Here is a 17,388-nt window from a genome sequence, read left to right on the forward strand (position 1 = left end):
AAATAAGCTGCACCTAACAGAGGTTCATGATTTCCTATTGATCCCTCTTCTCTACGTTCTTTGCATGGAGAAATGATGTTGTTGTTTGTTTAGTTCATCATGAAGAGAAAATTTTCAAAAAACACGAAAGGACATCAGGCCTCTGAAACCCAATCCAAAAGAAAGCTTATTTATTTTGTATGTATTTTCCTTTTTCCTCAAAGATTTTAGCAATTGTTGAATTGTACTAAAATATACACAACCAATCAATAATGATGCGGCAGTGGCTTGGTGGGTAAATACAAGGCTTGGAGTTAGGAAGACCTGGGTTCAAATTCTAAGTCTGATAGTTGTCGAACAAGTTATCTAACCTCTATGCATCTCAAGCTACTGTTAGGGACTTCTCTACTAAGCCACAGACAGATTATACCGACATCAGAGGTCTCCTACAACATTTTATTGTAAGTAAAGAATGAAAATAACAAAAGTGAGTTAGTTCCCTTTTGGTAGTATACATTTGAACGAGGCACCCACATTAATTCATAGCAGGCTGGTGTAATGGATATAATATAAGGCTCATAGTAAGACATGGGGTTTAATTCTACTTCTGACACCCATGAGCTCTGTGACAATGGGCAAGTCACTTACTCTATCTGAGCCTCAGTTTTATCGTCTGTAAAATGGGGAGAATAATACCTTTAATATCTGTCTCACAGGGTTTTTGAGGGACTCAAGTGAGCAAATGTCTGGAAAGCACTTAGCAAATTTAAAGGTACTCTATGAATGCCCATTATTTCCATTTGTAATTGTAGTATTTGTTATTTTAAGCAGTTTTGTGTTAAATGTTTAACTATATGAGGACAGATCAAAACAAAGAGGTAAATGTTAAATTTTTTATTTACTTTTGTCTTAAGTATTCACATGGACATCATTCGACTGACACAGTTAAGTAATAAATTTTAAAGGAATAAATATATCATTTCTGTATTGCTTTTGACTCTTGGACCTTATATTTTAAATACCCTTGTCATTTAAAAATGGACGGCCACATGAATAGATCATTTTTGTCATTTTCATGCTAGTCTAAAACTCAGACATCAAAGCATCTATTTCTTTAAACTTGTCAGTTATACTCTCAATACATTCTCCAGTTCTGAAGGGCACGCCATCAATTATAAGGCAATCCTCCTCGCACTGGTTTTCACATAGGATTTCTTCTGAAGTTTCTGTGTTGCACAGAGATACCTGAAGAGAATAATAGCACACACAGTTTACAGGCCCCACACAAAGCTTCCCTAGACTTGAACAATAAATACACTATCAACTAAATAGTAATTGTTTCTCTTTTACCCAGGAACCCTGAGGGTTTTCCCCTCCCAGTTCGATTTTTTTTTATTAAAGGGGCCATCTGTGGAGTAACTTAAAGAAGCCTATTCATTGAATGAGTATATCTCACTCAAAGTGAGATTGTGATAAGGCCTTAGCCTGAAAGGGCCAGGGTCTCCCACTGTACTCTGGGCCATCTCCAGCTGTCCTGATGAATATCAGGCCATTGGACCCAGATGGCTCAGGAGAAGACAGTGAGGTTGGTGATCTTGCACAGCCTTCCCTCACTCAAATCAAAGTCAACTGCAAGTCATGTCATCCTCTTGATGTCATGGTCCTCTCCCAGAATGAAGGACAAACACAACAACAATACTGGCAACTATATGAGTGGGAAAAAATCCAATTCAACATTGTGGACTGTGGGAGAAAACTCTCGGTGTGAACTGGGAAGATACAACTTTGACTAAAGAAACTATGTCAACTTTCAGTTTAATGTAAGGATTGCTAAATGGGGATAGAAACCCCCCACTGGGGTGATGACCAATGACAGCAATGACATCTGTATAATGTACTTCACAGTTTATAAAGCACAATGAACAGCTGTCAATATGAACTATTGCTGTTGCTGGTGTTTTGGGGATGAAGAAGTGTGACAGCCTGAAAACCCAAGCTGAGAAAGTGCTTGGAGGAAGCCCTTGGTCATCAGGGGCCACACTTGGAGTCATATCACAGACTTACCCCCCATCTTACCACCGAGAGCCTCAGAGACACATGCTAAAGCTTCTTGGATGTTAATGTCGAAAGCCAATAATGTGAAAGCTGCCTTTGTCCCAACTCTAATATTGGAATAGGGTATATTAGAAATGCGAGATTTTTTTTATCATGGGAATTTTTCACCTTGGTTTTATCTTTGTAAACAATGTCATAAATGACCTTGAAGATTTCTCTTTGAGATTCGGGTGAATACTTTTAAAGCCATCAATAGTAAAGAAAAACCTCTTATCACCATACAGCCCCTTTTAGTGACTGGGGTTAAAGACTAAGAATGGTCTTGATGTGACCTGGAGAAGCATTAAGGGGAAGTCCTTGTGAGATGTGAACATAAAATGCTGAGGCATTGTCCTGGGAACTATTTTCCATTTTCTCTGTCCCTCTCTTCCCTTACCCTTCTCTCTCCTTTCTGTCATTGTCTGTTTCCATCTCTATCTCTTCCTTTGCACTCCCATCCTTCCTCTCTCTCTTCATCAGCTTCAAATTCTCCCTTCTCTAGTCCTTTACTGACAGAGCTGCCAAAGTCATTTTCCCAAAGAACATGTCTTATTGTGTTACTCTGCTACTCAATGAACCCAAGAGGCTCCCTATTACCTACAGCAACAAATGCAAACCCCTCTGTTAAGCATTTCAAGCCCTTCACAAACTGCTCCCTAACTACCTCTCCAGGCTCATTCTATATCACTCTCCTTTACACACTCTTCAGCCTGTCCTTGTTGCTGCTCCCCACATAGAATGCTCCATCTCCCACCTCTGGCCTTTGCACTGGAGGTGCCCCATGCCTGGGATGCACTCCCTCCTCACTCACACTTCTAAAGAGATGCTCCAGGCTTAGCCTGCCATCTTTGGGAGTGCTAATGTCTTCCCTTCATATTACCTTGGACTTACGTTGTATATCCTTCTAAATGTACAGGTTGTTTTCTCCAAAAGAATGTAATCTTGTCAAGGGAAAGAATTGTTTCAGTTCATAGAACCTAAGACAATGCTAGAACATTGTAAGCTAATTCAGAAAAAGAATTTTAAAAAACTATTTGCAATTTAGATCAGTACTTTTGTGTATCAAAAATTCATGTTTTACTAGTATTACAACCTTCTCATGGATCTGTAATTTCATTGTTTTCATAGTTCTTTCCAAAAAAATGATTCCAACCCAGTCACACACTCAATGCTGTACAACCCTTGTGCACATTTTCCCAAGTCATCCCCATCAAAGTCCACCCAGTGTTACAGGCCTTTCTCACTTCCTCCTGACCATGTGTGGTCGCCAGTGGAATACTCTGATCATTCACTTTTCCTCCCATCTCTCCCATGTGACCAACCCATCTTCTTTTCTTGTCCTAGAGTTCCTTGATAAGATTCTTTATTTGTGCTCTTCTGAGTTCCTCCTTGGTTATGTTGCAACCCACTTGTATACATCATCATTTCTTTACTGCCCTCTGTGTAATAAGCGTTTATAATTCTCCAGACGGAGTATTGCTCTGTGCCTCATTGCCAAAACAGAATATTGATAGAATGTCAGAATTAAAAAGATGGCCCTTTGCTCTCATGGGAAGCTTGGGATCCTTGAAGAGCTTTGTCACTTCCCAGAAACCATCTAGTTACTCTCTTACGCACCATGTTCAACTCTGGGTCCAGCTTGTTGTCTATTTAAACTAGCTATCCCAGACATCTACACCGAGGGACAAACTATAGTAAAGCCATACAAATGCATATTGAAATCTGGGCAATTGCCATTCTTCATCCACTTGGCCTTTCTCATATAAGCGATTGCAGAGCTCTTTCAGAAAGCTCTGCAAAGTTCTAGGGCTTGATGAAACTCACAAACGGGAACACTTGAAGACTATCACTGTCTGTTGTGAATCAGTCTTACAATTGGACTGTGGGCTGGATCTCCTCCAGATATTTACTATCAGAGGGTCATTAACAAGGTCATTTCTGATGTCCTATCTTCCAAGGAATCTTGAATGATTTTGATGTATAGAAGTTCCTTTTGCAAGAGACTGTAAGACAGGGTTTTGTTCTTCCAAAGTAGATGCTTTTTCATGATCAACAAACAATAAGCACAAGATCTTTTATTCTCCACATCTTTCAGTTAACTGTGAAACAGTAAAGATGTGGTCCATTACTGAATATTATTTGTGAAAGTCAACTTGTTTCCTGCACAAATACTTATTGAGGATACTTTTGATTCATATATACGTATCTCTCACCAAGATTTTTGTTTAAATGAGAGAGCAGGCATTATATTATCACCAACATATCACCAACAATACGTTTCAGATTTTTGACACATTTGTTCATATAATATCTCATTTACTCCTTGCAACAACTGTAAAGTAAGGCAGATATTGTTATCCCCATGTGGACAGATGAAGAAATGAAAATTTTGATGAATTGAATGACCTAAGATCACATAGCTACTAAGAAGTAAAGTTTAACTGGAAACTCTGAGTTCCCCTCCACTGCTCCTCCACTTCACCAAGCTGCCTCTTTTAGCTTAAATAATCACAGGAATAATTTTCAAATATCTGCATATAAATTGTCCACTTAGTGGACTATCTAGGTTAAGTCTCTGTTTGTTTATTAATTCTAGATCATTTCACTATTCCTGTCTTGCTGCTTAAGAAGTGCAAACAATGAGCCTAAGAACAACAAAAATAGGAATTCCAACCTGCATTTTGAAGATAAAATAATATATTCCCAGGCCAAAGGTGATGACACTGTGATTCCTTGTCAGTTTCATGCTTCCCTTGATACAGTTTTCTGATACTATTCCTGCCACGTTGGCATGGCTTCCTGGTCACCTAAAGTCCACCTGTGCAGTCTGGGACCCTCAGACTTGGTCACTGGCCCAAGACTATGTGAATTATCATCCTGCTCTGTGGATCACAAATACTCCCATTATGAAAACCAGGAAAACCCCTTTTACTGGAAACAAGTAATACAGCATCCTTCTTGAATCTCCTTTCTGTGCTACAGCTAAGTAAACTTCCTTATTTAACTACTCAGTGACTTATTAGTGTCTCATTTCATCCCACATCAAACCTGAACTAACAGGGTGCTTGCATGAGTCAGGTCTGTTTTAACAATGACTAAACTTTAGAACCCAAAATATCCCAAACAGGACATACTCAGAGACTAAGCATGCTTAGAACTTGAAAATGATAATTTTGGTCTTTTCTGGACTGTTTATTTTAAAAACTCTATTTTCCCTTGTCTAACCTAGTCTCTAGTCATGTTAAACTTTCCTTTAAAAGCTGCATTAAATTCTTAAAACCACTAAATATGCTATGCTTTACTTATAAGTAGCCTTCTCACTCTGAAAGTGCCCAGGGCAGCCATGCTCACTCCTCTCCTCTCCCAGTTACACTTCTAACTTTATTTTACAGATGAGGAAATGGAGACCAAAAGAGGTTGCCTAAATTCACACCAAGATTAAGCATCAGAGGATTTGAATCCAGGTCTTCTGACTCCAAATCCAGTGTTCCTTTCACTATCTCACAATTCCTAAATTGATGAATCATTTACAGAAGAGTCATTTTCTATGAAGAGACTATTTTTGGAAGAATTCTGAGAATTTCAGAGTTGGAAAAGACCCTACTGGCCATGTAGCCCACTCCTATCTACAACATACCCAATAAGAAGTCATTTGGGCTTTGCTTGAATACCTTTAGTAAGGAGGAAATCTACAACCTCCCAAGGCAGTCCACTTTACTTTTAGTTAGCCCTGTTAGGAAATTTTCCTCATATCAGAGGTTCTTAATGTTTTTTTTTGTGCCATGAACCCCTTGGGTAGTCTGATGAAGTCTATGGACTTCTTGGAATAGTTTATTTTTTCTTCTTAATCCATAATTGAAAGAAATGCTTACTTTCAGTTAGAGATTAGTGAAAATAAGGAGGTAACTATATTCCCATGCACTGTCATGACCCCCCACCTGATAACTATACATAGACCCCTGGGTAGGGGGAGATCCATGGACTATAAGTTCAGAAACTCTTCATTTGACCTGCTAGGTCAAAGTAGAACACTTTTCATTCCTGACAGAATTTCAAATATTTGAAGACAGCCATCATATGCTCCCCCTTTTCAGTTCAGTGTCATCATTTCTTTCAATCACTCTTCATACAGCATAACCTTTCCCCCACTGAATCTGTCCTCCTCTGGACATTCTCTATCTGAATTCATCCTTAAATGGCATACCCAGAACTGAAGAGAATACTACTGATACATTCTGATCTCGATGGAGGACAGGGAGCTATATCATTTCTAGTCCTAGATTCTGTGCCTTTCTTAATTCAGTCTATCATTCCATTAATTTTTTGACTGTCAGATGCCATGACTAACTCACTGATCATGAGTTTGTTTTCCATTAAAATGTCTAGATTTTTTTAAGGCAAACTTATCTAGATATACATCTTTCATCTTATGTTTATGGTGATTTTTTGACCCTGTGTATCACCTTTATATTTCTCCCTCTAATGTTTCGTATTTTAGATTCAATGCCTTCATCTAGATATTCAAGATCTTTTTAGACCTTTGCTTTGTCATTTCATGTGTTAGTTATCCCTTCTATACTGGCATCATCTAGAAATGTGATAAGAATGCCATCCATTCTTCTATCCAAATCATCCATTCTTCTTTGGGGAGAGGGGAAGGAAGGAATTGATCTGTGATAACATTCCTAGAGGGAATTCTGGATGAAGAAACTTCCTCTTGGGCCCCTCACTAAAGATCTTCCTTACAAGTTGACAAAAAATGACGACTCTTTGGGTACAACAATTTGACCAGTTCCAGGTCCATATCTACCTAAATATATTCCAGTCCCATCTAGGTCAAATCACTCTGTTTTGTCCACAAGAATAGCACAATAGACTTTGCCAATGTTTTAGTAAAGCTCAGGAAAACTGTATCCACAGAAACTCCCTTATCTAGTTACCCAAGCGCTCTGTATATAAATGGCTGATCAAAGGGAGAATGAAGGGAAGAATAAGAAGAGAGGCAAAAATAAAACTAACCAATTTACATCTGTATAAACTTCCTTCACAAATATTCAGAAGAGTTTCTAACTGTTCAAAGGAGTAGGAGAACTTCCGTGCCATAGTTCATTCCTTTTTTTCTGACCAAACATCTTTTAAATCCCTCGGCTACTCTCAGTTTGTGCCAGGCTTCATCATTCCTGCTGCTTCTGACACTTACTAGCCTTATGACCTTGGGCAAGTCCCTTAACCTCTCTGAGATGGAAGAATTAAAGCATGGCCCCAAGGCGGAGATAAGAAAATGTAGAGGTAGGTGACTATTCTTATGGAACCTAGATTCTGGACAAGTTCTAAGTGTTGTTGTTTTTTTTCTGAACTGATTTTTTTCCTTTCTCATTCACTGAAGGGATGCCTCCAGCCTCCATAGGCAGGGAAAGGGGACCCATAATAAAAGTTCTTTAAAAAGAAAATATATCTGTAAACTTTTAAAAGGAAATAAAATGAAATGGTTGACCTAGATGAGCTCCAAGGCCTCTTTTACTTCAGAATCCTATGATCATTTGATTATTCAACTAAAAGTCACAGGTACCTTTGAATCTCCACATTTAAGATAAATTATTATGATGTATGAAATAATGTTCAACCTGGAAGCTCTCAGCAAGAACAATTCTGCTCTCGTGAAGAATGTTTGAAGCTACTATTCTACAAGGAGCAATACTACAAAGGGTCACAAATACCTTTCCTTCTGCATGTGTTTCATTTCCATGTGCACCTGACTCCCCAAAGTTCTTCACGGGTTCTCCTGCTTCCTGCAGCATTTGTTCCAGATCTTTTAGTATGTCCTCTGTCTCAGAAACAACTGAGAAAACACCAGTAGTAGAGTTAAAGTGTTAATTCAAGGTATTTCATTTTTTTCAAATCAACCAAAGTAAAGATAAAAAAGAAACACTTTTTGCTTTTACACATATAGTATCTAGTGGATATAAAATGAACGGTCCTTAGGAGCGAGCTGCCTACAATTCCTCATCAAAGTACGTGACAGTCTCACCATGTGGAGACAAGCACAGTTAATGATTATAAAGCACCTTTGGAACAACTACAGCTAGGAAGAGGTGGGGATACCTACTATAAGGGACACAGGGGGGAAAGGAAAGTGGAAAAGCTAGGGGACTTAGTGATATTGAGGGAATTCTGGATGTGTGCGGGAGACTCCTGGCTATATAATCCTCAACAAATCATCTAATTCTTGTTGCCTCACAGTTCTTACCAAAATGTGTGAATAAAAGGATGAAATCTGGGTAAAAGTTTCTAAACTGTCAATGAATAGGTAAGCTAAGAAGTCTGGGAATTCTTTACCTGTTCTAGGATCAAAATCTATAAATCACTCATACAGCATGACTTAAGGAATATCTTACATATCACTAGTACGCCTGAATCCTTGAATTAAATAACAAATCATTATCATGGTGATAGATACAGAACACAGATTTAGGAGAGACCATATGTGCACAGGTGCCCCTAACAGTGGCAGATGGGGGTAGATGAGAAGCTCTTCCAAAAGATACCATGGTTGTAAAGGCAGGGCCCAAAGACCCTTCCCTCATCATCATCCCTTTTGCTCACAAAAAACTAACTTGTCACTTCTTATTATTTTCTGTACATTGGAAGTTTAGCAAAGTTGGTTTTGTTTTTTTTTTTTTTTGGTAGAGCAGTTTAAAGTATAGAAAAGATAGAAATTCAAATGAGCAAAGCATGTCTGTTAAGAACAAAAAATATAATCATGAGACGTTCCCAGCAAAAATGTCCTTACTAATAGTTCAATTAGAAGACAATTTTAAGTTTACTTCTCCTTTTGGCCAATTCCTTACACAGACTGCAAAAGTGTTCACATTTGTATCTATACATGTATGTATACATGGGATTGCAAGAATAACAACAGACGGCACTTTGATCCACTTTAAGGCTTGCACACCGTATTTTATCTGAGTGTGAGGAGCCACTCCAGGTGTTACTGTGCCCTTTGCACAGAGGAGTTAACTGAGGCATGGTAATTTATAAACTTGTATAACTTGCTTACATTCATCTATTAACCAGACAGTACTTGAACCCAAGTCTTTGTGACTAAATCCAGCACTTCTAGGTGGCTAGGGGGCACCACAGTGCACAGTGCCAGGTCTGCAGTCAAGATCTGAGTTCAAACCCAGTCTCAGACATTTACTAGTTGTATGACCCTGAGCAAGTCACTTAACCTCTATTTGGCTCAGTTTCCTCAACTATAAAATGAGGATAAAACTAGCACCTTTATCATAGAACTGTTATAAGGAACAAATAGGGTAATAATTGTAAAGTACTTAGTGCAGTGTCTGTCACACAGAAATGTCAGTTATCACCATCATCATCATCATTATTCCTACAGCACCATAATGTCTCTCAGTGATACAGAGACAACATCCCAAAAGCATTCGTTCAGTTTTAAGCTATGATAGTTTATCCAGGTATAGATAGATGCACCTTATATAACAACAGATACAGCAACACACATAACAGATAGAGATAGATAGAAGGACAATCTCTAATCTCAAGTAACAGATTCCGCTTTGGAAAACAGGATATGCACATAGATGAATATAAGGAGATCTATAGACCAAAGAGAGGGAAAACACCTTTACGTGGGGAAAAAGAGAGTGCTTAACAGAGGAGGCAGTGCCAAGGTATAACTTAAAGTAAAAAGAGGCCTGGAAGAGAGAGGCAGAGATGGGGAAATAGGCAGAAGTGGCACAACCAAGCTATACAATTATTCCACTGGAGATGGAGAGAGAGCACCAAGAAGGAGTGACTAGGAAATTTAAGAAGAAACAATAGTGAGTCATTTTTTTCAGGGAAATTCAGCATAAGAAGACATCCAGAGGCTGACTCCACTGGAAAGGGAGGTCTTCCTAGATCCTTCCAACATTAGGATTGACCTGAGGCCTGTAACTCTGTACCAGGACAAAGTGTGGGCTCAGAGATTGAGCCTGAAGCTGTATATGGTGTAGGAAAGAGGAACAGTAGCTGGTTAACAACTGTGTCACTCTGACCCAAAAGCTGGGTCATGGATCTAGCACTTCCTGAGACTGAGGCCTGAGACTATGTCCTAGGACTAGAAGCACCTATAAGGACCAAGCTTGAGTCTTTGTATGGGTGAAGGACAGGAAGAGAAGCAAGCATGAGCTAGGGGCTCTGACTCTGAAGTCAGTCAGCTAGATTGTTTGAGCACCACCATGGGTCAAGCCCTTTGCTAAAAATAAGTACAATGGGGTCACCCATCCTTCCCACAGGATCAGGAAGGGCCCAGAGCTGGGTAAGCCCAGGTAAAAGCTCATAGCAGGCTAAACCTGAAATCTGTTCTTCTGAATATGCAGAGCTGGTAGACAGGGCATGAGGCAAGCAGCAGTCTCCTGGAACGCCAACTCGAGTAAGTCTGCAATTATTTAACCTAGGCTCAAACTAGGGTTAGGAGTTATAAAGTTCAGGCCGGGGGAAAGCAATCTGACTTCACCCAAGATCAGACCAGGGGTCAGCGAAAGTTTGAAGACCCCTGACCCAAGCTACCTAGAGATCCTTGAAGAACATAGAACCTCAAGAAAGAAACAGCAGAACTCTAGAGAATATATATTGACAGCTTACAAGTCCCCAACATTCACCCCAGAAGTAGCCTAAGTCCATCCTTAACCCAGTTCCAATTCAAGAGTAAGGCAAGAATGAGTAAACAAACAAAAAAAAAACAAAACAAAAGATAGCTATGATGAAAGCTGTTATAGACACCTACGATACAAACCTAAAAGAAGAAAATAACTCTACAACATCTAAAAACAAAGTCGCAAAGAGAAGGACAACTTAACGAGAATTCCTGGGAGAAATAATGTCAATGGTGTAAAAAAATCATAATTTAAATGAGATATTTCAAGAGGAAAAAACTGGAAAGGAAATGAGACTACTAAGAGAAATACTTGGAAGGAGAATTAATGCCTTAGTACAAGAGGTACAAAACCCTTCCCAAGTAAAAGACTCTGTGAATATTAGCACAAAACCAAAGGTAGTTGATGACTCCATTACACAGAAAGAAATACTAAAAGTGGTCACTTCAGCAGGACATCTACTGAAATAGAAAGATTATAAAGAAAGTTAGCACGGCCCTCACACAATGAGGATATGCAAATACAGGGAATATCCTATATTTTTTACCTATTGAGGAAGGGCTAAACAAAGTGTGTTACATGAATGTGAGAGATTATTATAATGCCATAAAAATGAAGAATAGTGAGCAGAGCCAAGATGGAGGAGTAAAAGCAGGGACTTGCTTGAGCTATCCACCAAACCCCTCCAAATACCTGCTAAAAATGACCCTAAACAAATTCTAGAGCAGCAGACTCCACAAAATGACAGAGTAAAGCAAATTTCCAGCCCAAGACAACCTGGACAGTCAACAGGAAAGATCTGTTGCACTGGACTGGGAGAGGAGTGCAGCTCAGCACAAAACACACCAGCATAGACCAGGTCCCAGCAAACCTGGAGCAGGCCTCAGGGGAACGAATCACTGGCAGCTGTAGTTTCCAGACTTCTCAATCCACAAATGCCAAAGACAACTTAGAAGGTCAGTGGGAAAGATCTGTTGGACCTGGGTAAGAGAGGAATGTGGTCTGACCCCAACCCCACAGGAAGGGGTGGGGTGCCGTGGTAGTGGCAGTGGTGGCAGCAGCAGCAGTTGCTTCTGGAGCTCTCAGTCTACAGGTCATGGCGGGATCAAGCAGCTGATCAGAAGGGAATTGCAGGGATCTCTTTGCTTACGCTAAGGCAGAATTATCACGTGTTGCCCATGCTTGGGTCATACTCCTGCGTGGCATTCCTGGGGTGAGGAGGAATACTGGCATGGCAGAGCTTGCGGCTGCAGGGGAGACAGAATCTTCCTCACAGTTCTAAGGCAGGAAAGAGTGCTTGTGGTCATGTACAGAGCAGAGCAGAGGCCAGGAGAGGACTAAACACCTCTCCTTTGATTATACCACCTTGGAAGAACTGAAAATTTACAGGTCCCTAGAAATATCTCTGAAAACAGCTGCACAAAACCCCTGATGTTGGGAACAGTGCACCCTCCACACTAGAAGCAGAGTACCACCTTAACAAAGAGTTAAAAAGTCAAGTAACTGGCTGGGAAAATGAGCAAACAGTGGGGAAAAAAACCTCAAACTATAATTTGGTGACAAGGAAGAACAAAACATATAATCAGAAGAAGACAACAAAGTCAAAGCTCCTACATCCAAAGTCTCCAAGAAAAATATGAATTGGTCACAGGCCATGGAAGAGCTCAAAAGGGATTTTAAAAATCAAGTAAAAGAAGTAGAGGAAAAATTTGGAAGAGAAATGAGAGTGATGCAAGAAAATCATGAAAACAAGTCAACAGCTTGCTAAAGGAGACTCCAAAAAAGGCTGAAGAAAAAACACTTTAAAAAATAGACTAACCCAAAAGAAGTCAAAAAAGCCAATGAGAAGGAGAATGTTCTAAAAAGCAAAACTGGCCAAACAGAAAAAGAGGCCCAAAAGCTCACTAAGGAAAATAACTTCTTAAAAATTAGAATGGAGCAAATGGAATCTAACGACTCTACAAGAATCAAGAAATTATAAAACAAAACCAAAAGAATAAAAAAATAGAAGGCAATGTGAAATGTCTCACTGGAAAAACAACTGACCTGGAAAAGAGATCCAGGAGAGATAATTTTAAAATTATTGGACTACCTGAAAGCCATGATCATGTAGGGCTTAGTGAAATTAGTCACAGCTAATGGAGCCAGGAAGTGGTCCAGCTATTCTGGAAAGCAATCTCTGGCCCAAAAGTCATTAAGTTGTCCATACCATTTGACTCAGTAACACCCCCACTAGTTTTAGACACCAAAAAGATCAGAGGAACGCATAAAGAACTCATATTTACAAAAGTAATGATAGTAGTTCCATAAAGTGGCAAAATACTAGAAAATAAGGAGATTTTGATCAATTGGGGAATGACTAAACATATATAATTACTCAGTAAGAAATTATTAAAAAGTTGATTTCAGATAAAACTGGGAAGACATATCAATAATGTAAAATGAGGTGAAAGTCAGGGAATTAATTTATATAATAGCTCTGTAAAGATTAACAACTTTAAAAGAATTAAGACTTCTTATCAATGCAAACATAATCCAGAACACTGATGATGACATATGCTATCATCTCCTGACAAAAAGGTAAAGGACCCAAGATGCAGAATTGAGCATATATTTTTGGATATGACCAATGTAGCAATTTTTCCAATGAGGTATTTCACATTGTTTTCAATTTTTTCATTCTTTTGGTTTTGTTTTGTAATTTATTGGTTTCTCATGAAGTTATCAACTTCCATCTGCTCCATTCTAATTTTTAAAGAATGATTTTCTTCAGTGAGCTTTTGAACCTGCTTTTCCATTTGGCTTATTCTGCTCTTTAAAGCATTCTTCTCCTCATTGACTTTTTGAGTCTCCTTTGCCATTTGAGTTAGTCTGTTTTTAAAGGTGTTGATTTCTTCAGCATTTTTTGAGTCTCCTTTAGCAAGCTATTGACTCACTTTTCATGATTTTCTTGCATCACTCTCATTTCTCTTCCCAATTTTTCCTTCTCCTCTCTTACTTGATTTTCAAAAGCTTTTTTGAGCTCTTCCATGGCCTGAGACCATTGCATATTTATTGTGGAGGTTTTGTATGCAGAAGCCTTGACTTTTAGTTCTTCCTCTGATGGTATGCATTGTTCCTCCTCATCTGAAAGGATGGAAGAAAATATGTGTTTACCAAAAAAGTAATCTTCTATTGTCTTATTCTTTTTCCCTTTTGGGGGCATTTTCCCAGCCAATTACTTGACTTTTGAGTTCTTAGTCAAGAGGAGGGTATACTCTGGGGACCTGTAAGTTCCTCCAAGGTGGCACAATCAAGGGAAAGGAGTTTACTCCTCTCCTAGCCTGTGCTCTGGTTTGTGAGCAGGATTCCCTCTCCAGAGCCTCCATCAGTTTCACCACACCAGCCAGCACTCCTCCTCACCCCAGGGCTGTCACTCAGGGCTGAGATACAGATCAGATGCTCAATTCCCCCAGGAATTTAGTCCAGGGCTCCAACAATGGGGCTGTGTTCCCTTCTCACCCAAGTGAAAGAGCTTTCTCACTGACTTTTGAAGCTGTCTTTGGTGTTTGTGACTTAAGGAATCTGGGACCCACAGCTGCTGGTGGTGGTACCTTGAAGCTCGCTCCAGTCCTGTCCTTGCTGTGGTGTGGCCAAGGCTGGGCTGCGCTCTGATCTTGGTCTGATAGACCTTTCCTGTCAGCCTTCCAGGCTGTCTTGGGCTGGAAATCTCTTTTACTCTGTCATTTTGTGGCTTCTGCTATTCTAGAATTTTCCAATGTAGTAATTTTTTTCTTTACTATGTATATTTGTAACAAGTTTTTGTTTTCACAAATTTTTTTGGAGGCAAGGTGGATAAGAGAGAAAATAGTTACTGGAAAAGCAAAAGAAAATAAGTTTAAAAAAAGAAAAGGAAATTATAAATGAGTGGGGTATTTTCTAGGCATTAGGGATGGCCCAGGGAACTGCACATAGGTGAAAGTGTAAAACTTATAGGGTATTGCTATTTATGTGATGTTAATTATAATGTATCTGGTCAAGTTCTTCAAAGTTTTCCCTGTAATTTTCTTTATTTTTCTTTTCTCAGAAATTTTTTTATTATATCTAGTTACTTAAAGATGTTATTTGTGTGTGTATCTGTGCATTATGTGTGTGTGTGTATACATATAGTGATTAGAACATACAAAATTTTTCTTTCTTGGTTGCCTATTCTGAAAAATAATTTTTTTTCTAAAATACAGTGTTTAGATTCTGATTATATCTACAAAGGAAAAATTTTCAAATAAAATTATCCTATTTTCACTAAAAGCCTACATTATTAATCACCACATGTTTCTTGTGTGGTTAAATGTATAAGACATTATAGAGAGTAAAAATAAATAGCTCAGAATATGAATTTTCCTGGATACGTTTAATGATAACTAACAAAAGGTTCTAAGCAGATAACTCCCTTCAATTTTGAATGTGTCAGTTTGAAATAAAGGTTTTGGTGAAATATTTCATAAAACCAGCTTGAAAAAAAGGAAAACTATGAATAGATTATTTCCAGAAATATCATCACCCTACCCTGTCCATCTAGCTCATGATGTTTAGCCTGGAGAATAGAAGGAAAACCCCAGAAACAATTCTAATTCTACTTTTTGAGAAGCCTATAAAATATTATTAATAAAAATCATTAAGATTCTATTTTGCATATTGCCTCCAACTATCCTGGATATTTTAGGCCTATGTTCAAATCCTTAATTCTGCATCTTCCTACCTAGTCACTGGCATCTTCCATTGTCTTCACCCTTGCATTCAATTAACACAGAGATGTGTATCACAAAGAAGTTATGACCTCTCATAGTTTTGTGTCAAGGGTATGACTCTTTCAAAGATGCAAATTAAGACAAGAATTAAAAAAACAACAACAAATTTTCAGAAAACCTGTGGAGTGAATGCCTGGTGTCAATAGTAGAAGCAGAGGCAGGGGAAGGGGGAAAGAACTGAAGTAGTTTTTCTTATACTCTTGGAAAGAAACAGCTCAGTCACAATACTCATCAGGATCTGGATAGGTAGACGTGGCCTGACTTCTCAGGCTACCACCCTAACACCCTAGTCTTAATCCCCATTCAGAACAGGTGTGTACTGTCCACCTAGCTAATTTGCTCACTCCTCCATCCCAGCTTCAGCTCCACAGAGCTCTTGAAAATATTGAAAGTGAAAGCACTTCTCTGAATGGAGTCCAGCTCAAAAAGTCCTGTAGGAAGAATTCTGTGCCTGCCTCAGTGAGAATCTCATTCCATTACACGGTGAGGAAAAATAATGTCTGACTAAAACTACAATTTCTGTAATTCACAGGAAGCTTTCAGACCTTTTCTTTGGCCCTCAAAGGAAAGTCTGAACACTCATTTACTTGTAAAATCTACTTGTTTTCATACTTTGTGTTCTTAATTTGTGGGACTTGATACTAAAATGTCCTAACGCAGCGTTCATAAGGTAGATTGGGGGCTATTGCAGACAAGACCTTCACTACAGTATTTAACTGATGATACCCCACTGTGGTAGGAAAGGGAACTTTGGTTCCAATTCATTCTCCATTAAGCCACCAAAGTGATTTTCCTAAAACACAGGACCAATTATGTTACTCCCTACTCAATAAACTCCAGGGGTTTCCTATTGCCTCCACAATCAAACATAAAATGTTGCTTGGAATTCAAAGCACCTCATAAGCTACCTCCCCCCACCCCCACACACACACATTTCCAGTCTCCTTGTACCTTACTCCCTGCAATATAGTCTTCTATCCAGTGGCACTGGTCTCCTGGCTGTTCCATAGACAGGATACTCCATCCCTTCAGTTCAGGCATTTTCTCTGGCTGCTCCCCCACCCCACCCCAGCCTGGAACAGTCTCCCTTTTCAATTCCACCTACTGATCTCCTTGGCTTTCTATAAGTCCCAACAAAAATACCATATTTTAATGAAGCCTTTCCCACCTCCTCAAAATTCTTGTGCCTTCCCTCTGCCGTTATTTCCTATTTGTGTTCTATATAGCTTGCTTTATATATATTTGTTTGCATGCTGTCTCCCTCGTTAGACTGTAGGCTCCCTGAGGGCATGGACTGTCTTTTGCCTCTTTTTTGTATCCCAATGCTTAGCATAGTGCCTGGAACATAGTAGGCCCTTAATGAAAGTTTTTTGATTTGTTTGTTCTCAAAGGCTGTAGTAGTAGATCGCAAGCTGTGGAAGATCCTATAAAGCTTTAAGTCTGAGTATAACCACTGAAAGAACGCTATGTTCTTATAGTGAGTAAACTGTGTGTCTGCTTTTGGGAGACCAATCCAGCTGAATCTAGAGAAGCTCATCACTAGGTTGGCCACAAGGTGTGTCCAAAATAAAAATTCTTGGGAATCACAGATAAATTGTAGAGTTTTGCAAGCTGTGTTGAGGGAGTTCCCACATCAAAGAAACTGCAAGTCCTTGAAAAGCGGAAGAAAGCAAAAAAAGATGCTGATATGTGCATTTTTACATTTCCAAGATTAGAAAAGCAACAATCAAATAAGTAATGATAGTGAATTCAACTGCATTGATAAATGGCATTTTGGATTACTTCTTTTAGATACAAATAGTGAAAACAAATTTATTTCTTTTGGTCATTAAAAAAAAACAAAACCAGGTCATGAATTAAATGATGAATCA

The 17,388-nt window shown here is 39.0% G+C and overlaps 1 protein-coding gene and 1 non-coding gene across 4 annotated transcripts in view; one reads left to right on the forward strand and one right to left on the reverse strand.

The window, feature by feature from the left end:
* Positions 1-858: 858 nt before the first annotated feature.
* ZCWPW2 (zinc finger CW-type and PWWP domain containing 2) overlaps positions 859-17,388 on the reverse strand; it is a 172,182-nt gene continuing 155,652 nt past the window's right edge. For all 3 annotated transcript variants that reach the window (XM_072651125.1, XM_072651127.1, XM_072651126.1), the window contains 2 exons: positions 7,791-7,912; positions 859-1,224 (listed from right to left, as the gene is read on the reverse strand). In XM_072651125.1, the coding sequence (XP_072507226.1) occupies positions 1,063-1,224; positions 7,791-7,912 (284 nt within the window). In that variant the 3' untranslated portion in view covers positions 859-1,062. The remainder of the gene's footprint in view (positions 1,225-7,790; positions 7,913-17,388) is intronic.
* LOC140497911 (U6 spliceosomal RNA) lies at positions 11,171-11,274 on the forward strand. The gene has a single exon (XR_011964915.1). It is a non-coding gene; the product is annotated as a U6 spliceosomal RNA (small nuclear RNA).

The sequence above is a fragment of the Notamacropus eugenii genome, chromosome 3, assembly GCF_028372415.1.
Source record: "Notamacropus eugenii isolate mMacEug1 chromosome 3, mMacEug1.pri_v2, whole genome shotgun sequence".
Classification (NCBI taxonomy): Eukaryota; Metazoa; Chordata; class Mammalia; order Diprotodontia; family Macropodidae; genus Notamacropus; species Notamacropus eugenii.